Below are 14,406 nucleotides of genomic sequence, written 5' to 3'. Positions count from 1 at the left end.
TTATAGAATTCAAACTGTATTAGTTCTCAAGCGGTGTTGAATATCTGAAGCGATTATATTTAAAAATGAATGCACTACGCGCGTTTTTTGTGTCAAAAGTAACTGCGATGTAAATTAAGTATTACGATAGGGCGCACGTGCTTGTGGAATGGAAAATTACCAGCATGACGTTTTGATATTTTTACGATTCGCGGGTAAATTCCAGTCAATCCAGGTAATTTTGCCTGATGTAATTACTCAATTTGGTAAAGTTACCACGTAAAAACCACTCACCCGATCGGTGGAGTAGTCCATTCGTGCTATCCTGACTTTAACTCGCCAAAGCTTATAACTGAAGAGTGCCGTACTAAGGCAAAATCAACTTTCGTTTTGTGAATTCGCCGATATGGATACGATCCCCCACCCCCACCACCCCTATTTTTTCACTTTTAAGGGTTTTATTTTATTTGCAGACCGTGACTGAAAATTGGTTGACCGTCAGTCTACCCAACTTTTGATAGTGGACCTGCCAATATTTTTGGTTGCGTCGGTCCAACGGTCCACCGCTAAGATCGAGGCATGTTTAAATTACTAATCAAATAAAATTGTTGAAAATTTGCTCCCGCCTTTCAATAACAGATGTTGTTCATACAAGTTTTTTTTCTACACTGATTCCTTTTGTTCAGTAAACATTGTGTAACAGGCAAAGTTCATAGTTTTGCAGACAGACATAGCTTCGGGCCATTTTTGCCAATTAGAGATTTTCGGGTCCACAATTAATCTTTTGTCGCAAATGGCTCAAGTGCAACCAACAGCGTGACCCCTGAACAAGTGGTACAAACATGATAATAGACTGCTCTTCTACGAATTGTTTATCAATTAACGTTTACACCTTGATCAATAAACACCTTTCATAATGAAGTACTAAATACAAACCGCGAGATAACCACGTGTCAGTCGGCGCGTGGCATGATTGACATCTGTCAGTAGCTGATTAGTATATGACGCTCCGCCTACTGCCATACTTCCGATTGTGGCGGCGAAAAGTATTGAAATTCACCGAGATTTTGATTGACAAGGGGCAGAACTTTTGAACTCGATATGCATCAAAGAAAACTTCTCGATTTTCGCGGGTGAAAACCCGGAACCTCGAGTCTACCAACAAACAGGCTTTTCGCCATGTTGTTTCATGTCGACAGAACCAGGAACATTCGTGACTATGCGCGACGAGGTCGGGTACAACTAAATTATCCCTATAATCAATAAAGATATGATCAGAATCTCAAATTTCAGCCCATGAAAAATTTGCGGTCGGCGGTAAACACTTACGGTCGGTCGGGTTACAGGAAACAAACATATTTTTTTTTTAGGCCTTATTACTAAAGAATACTTACTGTAAATCAAAAATTAAAATCAAATTGACTCATTGATTTCTATGCACTTCTTTTGCCTAGGGAGTAGGATTGGTTTGAGATGACCTGCGGTAATGAAAGTTGTTCCCTCTCTAACTTGAGCAGTTTTCATTTTGTGTTCACTAAACTTGGTCAGAATGTTTATGGTATAATATGTGATGTAAGCCGAGTTTGATAGCCAGCTGAATCATCCATGTGGCTTTGGAGTTTTTGCTCTTGAATGAGTGTCCACTTAATAACTTCAGCAATTCATATCTATTGTTCACAAAACTTTGTGAGAATGTATATGGGCATAATATCTAGGCCAAGTTCAGTAACTAACCAGATAGTCTCTATGACCTTAAAGTAATGTCCCTTGAATTACTTTAAATTGATAAAATATATATCAACCTTTCTTTTTCAAAGAAGATCTGTAATGTATAAAGCACCACCCAGCTGGCTTCAGTAAGGTGGGTGGTTCTGTTCAGGTATCCAGCCCATCCATACTTAATATAATGTCTGGAGGGGCACCTGTAGCCTAGGGGCCTCCGTGGCCGAGTGGTTAAGATTCAAATCACTTTCCCCTCATCGATGTGGGTTCGAGCTTCACTCGGGGCGTTGAACTCTTCATGTGAGGAAGCCATCCAGCTGGCTTACTGAAGGACGGTGGTTCTACCCGGGTGCCCGCTCGTGATGAAATCATGCACAGAGGGGCACCTTGGGTCTTCCTCCACCATTAAAGCTGGAAAGTCGCCATATGACCTATCATGTGTCGGTGCGACGTTAAATCCAACAGGCACCTGTAGCCTTCCTCCACTGGTAGAAGCTGGAAGGACGTCATACGAATTGAGTTATGTAGGTGTACATTGAAACCCAACAGAAAAAAACAACAAATAAATAAAGGAAACTAGAAAATTTTGCATTTTTTTAAATGACTGATCTAGAAAATGTGTAAATGTAGCAAAAAATGTCCTGTTTTTTTTAGTTACTTAAGTGCTACAAGTTAAATTATGCCATGTAATTTTCAGTGGTAAACTTACACATGAGCCTGACCACATACATCAACCAGTGCCGCAGAATGCAGGGATGAACACAGAGAACTTGATACTGATGTTGCAGATACTTGCTCAATGTCTACATGGACCAAGGTATAGAGGATATTAAATTGCTGTAAAGTCAGTGTAAGATTGAATTATTTACTTAAAGGAAAAACAAAATAGATGAAAAAAATAAACATTGTTTTAATACACATTCACATGAAGTTTTCCCTACTGAAACTGTGGTGTGTACGCTTGTTAGACACGTATGGTAGATGATTTTGTTTTTTGGAAAAAGGAAATTACAGTACTATAAGTAGTAGTCAGATTGTACAGTACAGAATTTTGTAACCCACTCTTGAAATCCAAAGAGTGCACCATAATTGGGCATGGGTTTGATGCATCGTGTTTAATTATATAATTAATAACATTAAACAGGATTGTCATACCTTAATTGGTGATAAGCACTCCTCGCTTTAATGCATGTAAAAAGCAAACAGCATATGAGCCACGCCATGAGAAAACCAACATAGTGGCTTTGCGACCAGCATGGATCCAGACCAGCCTGCGTCTGGATCCATGCTGGTCGCAAAGCCACTGTGTTGGTTTTCTCATGGTGCGACTCAAATAGAGACAAACCTTTAATAAGCAGCGTGCCAAGAGAGCAACACAATCCGGCTGCTTAAGGCATGTTGAAATTAGAACAAAAATTCATTCTTTGGAAGTTAGCAGTTGAACTGTATTAAAGTTAAATGATATTGAAAAACCAACTGTTTTAAGAACATTTCCATTACTTGCCATTAGATCTGTTGACAGGGAATTGATCATCGTTAAGAAAAGTGAATAGGCTGCTGGCAAAGTAGCTGTGTATATATGAAAAAAAATTAATAAGCTACTTGCTAAAAGGCATACCTCAGCAGGATACAGACAAAATTCCCCTGGACAAAGTCCCTGTTTTCATTTTTAGCTCATCTGATTTTTGGAAAAAAAATGATGAGTTATTGTCATCACTTGAGCGGTTGTCGGCGTCGGCGTCTGCGTCGGCGTTGCCTGGTTAAGTTTTATGTTTAGGTCAGCTTTTCTCCTAAACTATCAAAGCTATTGCTTTGAAACTTGGAATACTTGTTCACCATCATAAGCTGACCCTGTATAGCAAGAAACATAACTCCCTCTTGCTTTTTGCAAGATTTATGGCCCCTTTTGTACTTAGAAAATATCAGATTTCTTGGTTAAGTTTTATGTTTAGGTCAACTTTTCTCCTAAACTATCAAAGCTGTTGCTTTGAAACTTGGAATACTTGTTCACCATCATAAGCAGACCCTGTACATCAAGAAACATAACTCCATCTTGCTTTTTGCAAGAATTATTGCCCCTTTTGGACTTAGAAAATCAGTTTTCTTGGTTAAGTTTTATGTTTAAGTCAGCTTTTATCCTAAACTATCAAAGCTATTGCTTTAAAACTTGCAACACTTGTTCACCATCATAAGCTGACCCTGTACAGCAAGAAACATAACTCCATCCTGCTTTTTGCAAGATTTATGGCCCCTTTTGGACTTAGAAAATATCAGATTTCTTGGTTAAGTTTTATGTTTAGGTCAACTTTTTCTTTTAAACTATCAAAGCTATTGCTTTAAAACTTGCAACTCTTGTTCACCACCATAAGCTGACCCTGTACAGCAAGCAACATAACTCCATCCTGCTTTTTGCAATAATTATTGCCCCTTTTGGACTTAGAAAAATCATTTTCTTGGTTGAATATTATGTTTAAGTCAACTTTTCTCATAAACTATCAAAGCTATTGCTTTAAAACTTGCAACAGTTTTTCACCATCATAAGTGGACACTGTACATCATGAAACATAACTCTATCCTGCTTTTTGCAAGAATAATGGCCCTTTTTAGACTTAGAAAATCATGGGTAGGACAATATTTCTATTATACAAAAAAAATCAGATGAGCGTCAGCACCCGCAAGGTGGTGCTCTTGTTATGCCCCTGGCATCTACTGATGCTGGAGGCATATAGTGATTGTCCTGTCCGTCCATCCGTACGAGGTTAACCAAATGGGACCGTTTCGTCTAGCATCAATACCCCTTACTAGAATGACTTGATACTAATGCAGATGTAACCTGTGACCATTCCTCATCTTCAGACATCACCTGACCTCAGTTTGATCTTGAACTTGACCCTGTTTTGGACTTAGGTTGCTTTGTATCGACAAGGATGCCACTGGGGGCATCAAGCGTTTATTGAACGCAGCTCCTTGTTTCCAATTATGTATAAAATGTTCACTTCATTCCATTTAGAATCGAGAATTATCATCTGAGAGATTGTATTGTTCTTATTTCTGTTCATCTTTGTTTATCAATTTTAAAGTTTTTATTAACAAAATCAAAGTGGAATTTTGTCTGCCTTGGTAAAAATGAGTGGGAGGGATTTTTTTTTTAGGGAAGGTGTGGGGGGCAGGGGGGTGAGGATTTGTCCTATATTCACCCCAGCTGTATATTGACCTTATATCATTATCATTGCAGTGGAAGATACAGCCCAAATGATCTAAGTCTGTTATGTGTGGCACTGTGTGAAGCATCTCTGGACACATCCTTAAAAAAGTAAGTACGAAAAATCTTGCTACAATTATAGTGCTATTATAATCTTCTTTCTTATAGAGTTATTAAATCATCAGATGATTATGTTTGTACTTTCTTAGGAATAATGCTGTTTTCCAACATCATTGTCTTTGTTGCCAAGTGGTTAAAGTCACAAACTTCAAATCACTTGCCCCTCATTGCTGCAGGTTCAAAACCCTTGTTTGGGGTGTAGAAATCTTTATATGAGGAAACTTCCCACTGGATAATGGAAAGTCCCAGGTTCTTAACCTAAATGACAGTTTATGCCTAAACAATTCCCGGAGGGGCACCTTCAAAAGCTAGAAAGTCAACATATAAACTGTGTGTCAAAACCAGCATTGTGTCAGTTTTATACAGCAGTCAGCTTTTACATACCTAGTGGTGGTTGAATCTTTATTTAATAGTAAATGCAAATTATGACATTACTTCAACCTACTTGTAGTGACAAAGAAATATTGGGCCAAAATTAAAAATATGTTTGTTTACTGTCTCCCTACCTACCTGCTTAAAATGCTGCACCCCAAAAGTTTTTATTGGACAGTGCTGGTAAAAAATTTTAAAGTTGTGATATGACAAGTACCGCATATATTTCAAGTAAGCAAAATAATAAGTAAGAAAGTTTAAATTGTATTATATAATTTGATCCTTTTATACAATATATACAGATTTGTCTTCTTTTTACAGAAGAAATATTCTGTAAGAAATGATCATATATCTACTGGTAATATAAAATCACCCACCAAAAATAAGAAAGAAAAAAAGAATTGCCTACCTACCCAACTTTAAAAAGTAGGGTCGGGAGACAGCAAACAAAGACTTTTTTAAATGTGGCCATGTTTACCATATTTTATGTACTGTTTTATATTTAGTTAAGAAACAGCTTTTAAAGATAGAGCTTTTTTGTTTCGTTTCAAGAGAATGATGTTTTTATCTGTTTTATGACCTTTTTTGATGAAATACTGATATCATTTCAGTTTTTGTGCAAAGGGAGCATTCCAGAATTGTATTACTATGGTGATAAGGCAGTACTTAGAAGCTGATTGGCTGAAAGAGGTAAGACTGTATACTAGCCAGTGTTTCCTATTTTGCTTTCAGGGAACTTCTTGTATTCTCTTTGATATGTCATATACCAGTACCTCCATTACATTTTCAGTTTGATTATTTTAAGTTTTTTTGAAATACTTGAGATTTTATTGTCACTCTTTCATCAGTGTCTACATCACAAATTTATTATGTAAAGGATTACTTGACCAAATGATTTCTAACTTCACATATGTTTTTAGCATGATGAATTGACCTCACAATACAAGTTACATAACTATAGCTTACAATTTGTTAAAGTTACACTCCTTTTCAACTTAGAAATTTTGGTAATAGTAAACAGGTTTTTACTGGGATAAACACTTTCAAACTATACACAAGTTTCGGACATCATAAGTTGACCTCTTGGGATGAATTTCATGTTTCTGACTTATATTTTGTCAAACTTATGTCCCTTTCTATACATTTTGGACACACTTTATGATAACTAGTATTATATGGAAAGATCACAAACAGTTGACTTCACTGTCATTGAACAGTGCATTTCTTTTAACCTATACTGTGTTGGTGCGCCGTAAAACCCAAATAAAATAAATAAATAAATAAATTTAATCTGCTCAGATAGCTCACTATCAGAGCATAAGGCAAGAGGTTGTAGCTTCTAATCCTAGAAGTGGCCTGTTTTTTTTGGTGATTGATTGAAGACAATATATGTTTATATTGTTTCATCTGATACCTTTGATTGATAAACCACCTTGGAAGCCTAATGTTAGAGGGCCAGTTTTGGGTGCTGGAGGTTGTGGGTTTTACTCCTTGGTTGTGTTATACCAAAAACATGTGAAGTGGTACTAGTAGCTTCCTTGCTTGGCGCTCAGTATTTATAGGATAGCTCTAGGACTAGTCAGCTCAGAGTCAGTATAATATGACTGGGTAGGGTATTCTGTCACATGCCTGCAGTATGATATTTCAGTAAGGCGGCTCTGTAAAGCTAGACATTGTGCTCACTGCTACAAGTAGACACTGTCATTTATATGACTGAAAAAATTGTTGAAAAACACAAACACACACCTTTGATTCATACTTTTTATGCAGGAAACAATAAAATGAGCCGCACCATGAGAAAACTAACATAGTGCATATGCGACCAGCATGGATCTGGACCAGCCTGCGCGCAGGAAACAATAAAATGAGCCGCACCATGAGAAAACCAACATAGTGCATATGCGACCAGCATGGATCTGGACCAGCCTGCACATTCGCAAAGTCTGGTCAGGATCTATGCTGTTCGCTAAAAGTTTCTCTAATTGCAATAAGCTTTGAAAGCGAACAGCATGAATCCTGACCAGACTGCGCGGATGCGCATGCTAGTCTGGATCCATGCTGGTCGCAAACGCTTTATGTTGGTTTTCTCATTGTGCAGCTCAAATAATAGTACTGAATCAAGAAACACAAGTTTGTTGAACTGACTGCCTTGTATAACTGAACTACCTTGGAGAAATTAATTGCCCTGAAAAAAAAGATTGACACCCAGTAAAATGTTTTATTTTAATTAATATGAAGGCTGTCTGGATCTTGCAGTGAGACTTTCTTTAATAATGTATTTAATGCACTTAATGTATTGCAGTAGTAATCATATCAGCTGAACTCAGTGCTCTGTCTGGAGAATCTGTCTTTTCAAATTTTTTGTTTCCAGACAAAAAAAGCTTCTGTTTTCAGGAAAAGTTCAACAAAGTTTGTTTAATTGTTCAAGTATGGCTTGGAATTTTCCAAATAATAGAATTACAAAAGAAACAGTTTGATTTATGCCAGTGACATTTCGTAACATACAGAATAACCTGTATTAAAGGCTAATAATGCAGTTGTTTAAAATATGGCCTCCACATATTTGGTTATGAACATAAAATATATCTCTTTCTTATTAAATCGTCCGCCAGCTTAGCTCAGTAGGTAGAGCGTTGGTCTGTGGATCGCGGGGTAGTGAGTTCGATCCTCGGGCGGGGCACATGTTCTCCGTGACTATTTGATAAACAACATTGTGTCTGAAATCATTAGTCCTCCACCTCTGATTCATGTAGGGAAGTTGGCAGTTACTTGCGGAGAACAGGTTTGTACTGGTACAGAATCCAGGAACACTGGTTAGGTTAACTGCCCGCCGTTACATGACTGAAATACTGTAGAAAAATGGCATTAAACCCAAAACAGACAAAACTTATTAAATCCTATTTCCGATAATTGTTTTCTCTGATATTTGTTGAATTTTTGGTTGCGGGTTTATCCCGCTACCAAAGTTAAGTGTATTTCTGACAAACATGTAGCATTTTTATTTGATTCCAAATCACGTCCAAAGGATGTTCATGTGCTACACAAAATAGTCCCATTCATGAACAATGCGGATGAATTATCAGTGATCAAGCAGTTCTTATTCATCCTCTATCCATTCACACTGGCCATTTAGATTACATAAGATCTGTCAATGATAAGGTATTCCAGCCTATAGTTACATCACTGACTTCCAGCTGTCAATTAAGTTAAGCTCATGTAAGGTCAGGCAGAGTTTATCTTAGATATGAGGCACATTAGTATTTGTTTCTGATACATGTATATTTATAGACTGGCATTTGAAATGAAAATTAATCTAGCAAAACCCGCAACCACCAGACATCTCAAGGCTTTGATTTAATATTGTAGAAAGTTTTATTAAAGCTATTGTTTTTATTACCTCCCTTTATGACACTAGCTGTTAGCATTCTTGTGCAGTATTAAAAGTATTTGTTAATTTTTTTCAGAGGTTAAAATTGACGAGAATGTTGGTTAGTGTCACAGATCATCATCATAACAGTGCACATATAGCAGAGTTATTTCCCCCTGGGGTGAGGGGCATGTATCTTCAGAGAAGATTTTGTTACCTTGTACTCAGTGAGATCTTGCTGGATAAAACCAATGTATCTGATGATGTCCTGATGTCCATACAGGTAAGTTAAGTCACTCTATTCTATACCTGTTCTTTCTCTTCAAATCGACGTTTTACATTTTTACCAAGTGAAAGGCCAATATTTTGAGGTAATTTAAAAATGATGAGTATGATTCTGAATTCTGATGGACAAGGCAAATGCCGAGTTCATATAATTGACAATCAGACACGACAACAAACATTTATTATGGATGTTTTGTTAAGTTCAGATATTCAACATAAACTCCTAGTGTCAAAAAAAAAGAAAGAAAAAATTAAAACAACTTTCGTCAGATTTTTAACAAAAACCATGATTATCGGATTGGAAATGTTCTAACAAAAAATTAGAGTGCCCAAACTTATATGTTTCGTTCAAAAATAAGAAAGTTATCACAGCTTTTTAAAAAAAAAATGCAGGTAAAGCGCTATATACAAGGGGAGTAACTCCAAATGATTTTCTCAGAAGAAGAGTTGGCCCATCTAATATGAAAATTATGAATTTTTTGAACTCGAGTCAAATACAAAGAAATATGGAGATTTTGGACTTTAAATTTTGGATGTTGCTATATGAGGAGTGTTCGATATGAATTGCTTATTGTCCTCTAGCTCGATATCCACTTGGGGCACGATAAAAACCAATACCTACCTGTATAGGGTTATTCAATACCTACACAACGGTGTATAAATGTACATGTTAGACTAAGTGTAAGACATAAAATTTGCCATTTGAATACACGCAATCATTGACCACTGTAGTAAAAATGGTTGGTAGAAGCGTCGACAAGAAAGATGAAATACGGGCTTACATCAAAGCTCGCTCAAAACTTGGTTGTTCTTTGAAGCAGCTGATGACTGAACTTTCTACCGCTTATGGACCTTCTTGTGTGTCTTATGACACAGTTCGGTGGTGGAAAAAGAAATTTGAGTCTGGTGTAGAGTCCATCAAAAATGCACCGAAATCAGGTAGGCCAAAATCTGCATCTTGTAAAGAAATTGTTTCCAAAATAAAGGAAATCATTGAAGGAGATGCCAGATTTACAGTTCATGATATTGCACGAAAGGTAGGCATATCACTATCAACGGTTCACCTTATTTTGAAGAAGCATTTGAAAGTCAGAAAGATTTCTGCTAGATGGGTGCCACATCTGTTGACTGATGAGCAAAAGAGGCAACGGGTTAAAATGGCCAAAAAGCTGCTTCAAATGTTTCCAAAATATGACAAAAAGCAGTTTGCCAGTGTCGTCACAGGTGATGAAACCTGGGTCCATTATTTTGAGCCCGTCAGAAAGGTTAGCAAAAAGTCTGGCCACTAAACACAGCAAACGCCCAATAATTGCCAAACGTTCTTTGAGTGCAAAGAAGGTTTTGTATGCAATTTCTTCTCTGGTGAAGGATGTCGCAATAAAAGTGCCGGTGAAAAAGGGCAAAAGCATCACCGGAAGGTACTACAAAGACGTAGTACTGAAGAAACTGAAAAAGTATTATCAGAAACGACGCCCTGCCACTGGTTTTAAAACTGTCCGTCTTTTACATGACAATGCCCCTGCTCATACCTCCGCAGTAGTTACGGCGTTTTTGAAGAAAGAAAAAGTAACTGTTTTACTCACCCCCGTATTCCCCAGACCTTGCCCATGTGATTTCTTTTTGTTTCCGAAATGAATCATTCCTTGACTGGAGCTGGGTGAGGCAGTTCCGAAGAGCATTGGATCTGCCATTCATCAGTCTATCTTCTGCAAATTATGATGTGTACCGTGCCTTCAGTAAGTTAGTCACTCTGTTCGATACATTTCTTTTTAAACGACGTTAATTTTTACAGGACATGGAATATTTGAGTAATTGGTAAAATGAGATAATTCTGATGTGACAAGGCAATATGCGAGTTCATATATGACAATCAACACGCAACAACATTTAATGGATTTTTGTTAAGTTAGATTTTCACATAATCCTTGTGTCAAAAAAAAAAAATGAAAAATTTTAAAAAACTTTCGTAGTTTTAAAAAACATGAAATTATCGGATTGGAAATGTCTAACAAAAAATTAGGTGCGAAACTTTAGTTTCTTCAAAAATAAAAGTTTCAAGCTTTTAAAAAATGTTAAAAGCATTGACGATAAGCTTATACAAGGGAGTAACTCCAAATGTTTTTTCAGAAGAGTTGGCCCATAATATAAAGATATGAATTTTACACTCGGTCGAAATACAGGAAATATGGGATTTGCCTGTTAAGTTTTTGTATTCTCACATTGGCAAGTCTTTTGAATGTATAATGCTTCTACGATTCCACTTGGCTTAAAACCAATAGCTACTTAAGGTATTCAACCTACACAACGTTTAATGTACAGTTAGATAATGTAAATTAATTGCATTTGAATACTACGGCAATCATTGACCACTGTAGTAAATGGTTAGAAAGTGCATGAAGATAAATTACGTCTTACATCAAAGCTCCTCAAAACTTGTTGTCTTTGAACACTAGTTAACTTTCTACCGTTATGGACTTCTTGTGTTCTATGACACATTCACTTGGTTAAAACGAAATTTAGTCTGGTGTAGGTCATCAAATGCACGAATAGGTAGCCAATCTGTTTGTAAGAATGTTTCCAAAAAGGAAATCATGAAGGAGATCCAGATTTACGCATGATTTGCACGAAGTAGGATATCACTATCAACGGTTCCCTTATTTGAGAAGCATTTGAGTCAAAGATTTCTGCTAGATTGGGTCAATTGTTTCTGATGAGCAAGAGCAACGGTTTGAAAATGGCTAAAAAGCTTTAATGTTCCAAAATGACAAAGCATTGCGTGTCGTCCAGGTGATGAAACTGGCCTATTTTGAGCCCGTCAGAAAGGTTAGCAATAAGATCGGCACTAAACCCAAGCCAATAATTGCCAAGTTCTTTGAGTGAAAAGGCCCTTTGCAATCTTTTCTTGGTGAAGGTGCAATAAAAGTTTGCGCTGAAAAGGGCAAAAGCATTCACGGAAGTACTTAAAGAAACGTAGTATGAAAATTGAAAAGTATTACAACACAGCCTACCAGTTTAAACATGGTTTTTACATAACAATCCCGGTCTTCGATACCTCCGCGGTTACGCTTTTTGATTAGAAAAATAGTAATTTTTACCATTCACTACTCCAATTCTTCAGATAAGCTTGCACTTTCAATCTGTTTACCTTATTCCAATGAAATCATTCTTGTGGCGGAAATACCTCCGACATCATGGATTTGCCATTATCAGTACCTTTTACTATGCCCAAATCAGTTAGTTTGCCTTCATTAAGTGTATCAAATGTGTTTAGCCACGGGGATTTCACTTCTTTGGCATAAATGACCTTTTGGGTAACTGAAATTTGATCTCTATGAAATAAGCAATTCATTACTTCCTTTATGACTTTAAAAATTGATCATTATAATACGCTGTCAGTACTGTCTTATGTATAGTTATTCAAAAGACAGACTTTGGTTTAAATGTCATAAAATTATTTAGTCTGAATAAAAGTGGTAAATTGGTACATTGATTCCTTAATGAAACATTTAAGTTATGATGTTAAAAGCCATCGAAGTCTTTTATATGTAAATGGAATTTGTTTAGCCATTTCCTAAATGACAATGTGAGCTTTTGGATCACACAGCGTCCATGTCCGTGGTGCGTACGTGTGTCCGTGCGTGCGTAAACTTTTGCTTGTGACCACTCTAGAGGCCACATTTTTCATGGGATCTTTATGAAAGTTGGTCAGAATGTTTATCTTGATGATATCTAGGTCAAGTTCGAAACTGGGTTAACTACGATCAAAAACTAGGTCAGTAGGTCTAAAAATAGAAAAACCTTGTGACCTCTCTAGAGGCCATACTTTTGAATTGATATTCATGAAAATTGGTCAGAATGTTCACCTTGATGATATCTAGGTCAATTTCGAAACTGGGTCACGTGCCTTCAATAACTAGGTCAGTAGGTCAAATAATAAAAAATCTTGTGACCTCTCTAGAGGCCATATTTTTCAGTGGATCTTCAAGAAAATTGGTTAGAATTTTTATCTTGATGATATCTAGGTCAGATTCAACACTTGGTCACATGAGCTCAAAAACTAGGTCACAATGTCAAATAATAGAAAAAAACGACATCATACTCGGTTTAAAACTGGGTCATGTGGGGACAGGTGAGCGATTCAGGACCATCATGGTCCTCTTGTTTCATACCCACTTGGGTCAGAACTGCATTACTTCTTATACGACACCAATACTGGATTTTCACATGCAATGGCCTTTGGAATAGTTCAAGAATGATAAGCTTCAAGCTTTATTCAAAATCAAGCTAACAGATGAGGAGATGTGGTTTTCACCTTAACAGGAGTATGAAGGCCCGGGCCTCTTGATTAATTTGACAACATTTATCCACTCTTACCAACCTCACCCCTATATATATTTGCTTTTGTATACTGTCTTAATTTGTACCATGGTCAGACACCCACAACAGATTCGTTTCCTTACTCTCTATTCATCGCAGTTGACAGATGAGTGAAAGAAAAGTAGGCAGTTTGAGTATCCGACCATGAATTTGTATTTGAGCTGAAAATTTTTTTCTCCATTCAGTTCAGGTTGATTTTAATTTTTTGCCACTTGCTATAAGAAAAGGAGCAGATCTATGGAAAACAGAGTTGTGAGTTGGATCCTCAGTCAAAGCATAATTTATGTTCTCGGTGACAATTTGATAAAAGACATTGTATCTGCAGTCATTTGTCCTCAACCTCTGATTTATGTGGGGAAGTTAGCAGTTACTTGCAGAAAACAGGTAAGTATGGGGATAGAATCAAGTGACATAGGTTAGGTTAACTGCCTGCAGTTGCATAACTGAAATACTGTTGAAAAACAGTACTTAAACAGACAAAGCCATAAACTTAAACAAATTATTATCAACACATTGCCTTTAAGGCTGTACAAGCATTTTTTTTTTTCAGGTTAGCCGCCATTTTGAAAAACGTTTCTTCAAGTATTTCTTTCTAACAAAATTTATGCCAAAAACTAATGCTAAATAATTAAAATATGGGTACTAATTTACCATTTAACAGATTCTACTTGTTATGAAAAAAAAAAATAGTCACCCTTATTTTTTTGCCGGAATTTGCCTAAAATTGATGTAAGATGAACAATGGGGTACTGGGGGATGGTAAATTTCAAACAACTTTTAAAGTAGATAAGGTTTGGTTCTGATAATTTTCTGACTGATATATAGAATGATAAGCTACAAATGAAATAAAAGTTTTCAACATAACATTTTGTATTATCTAGGAAGTATGAATTAGAACAAAAAGAACAAAAAATATCAAAATTCACCAATTTTTAAAGTTTTTTCTTATATTTCTAATACCCCCTCCCCCAAATGCACCCCC

The 14,406-nt window shown here is 36.5% G+C and overlaps 1 protein-coding gene across 1 annotated transcript in view; it reads left to right on the top strand.

The window, feature by feature from the left end:
* Positions 1–14,406, top strand: part of LOC123546870 (uncharacterized) — an 80,894-nt gene that overhangs the window by 51,665 nt on the left and 14,823 nt on the right. The window contains exons 14-17 of the mRNA XM_053551171.1: positions 2,399–2,518; positions 4,937–5,014; positions 6,007–6,085; positions 8,860–9,045. Of these exons, the coding sequence (XP_053407146.1) occupies positions 2,399–2,518; positions 4,937–5,014; positions 6,007–6,085; positions 8,860–9,045 (463 nt within the window). The remainder of the gene's footprint in view (positions 1–2,398; positions 2,519–4,936; positions 5,015–6,006; positions 6,086–8,859; positions 9,046–14,406) is intronic.

This window comes from Mercenaria mercenaria, chromosome 9 (genome assembly GCF_021730395.1).
Source record: "Mercenaria mercenaria strain notata chromosome 9, MADL_Memer_1, whole genome shotgun sequence".
NCBI classification, from domain to species: Eukaryota; Metazoa; Mollusca; class Bivalvia; order Venerida; family Veneridae; genus Mercenaria; species Mercenaria mercenaria.
This window is presented reverse-complemented; position numbering and strand designations above follow the sequence as displayed.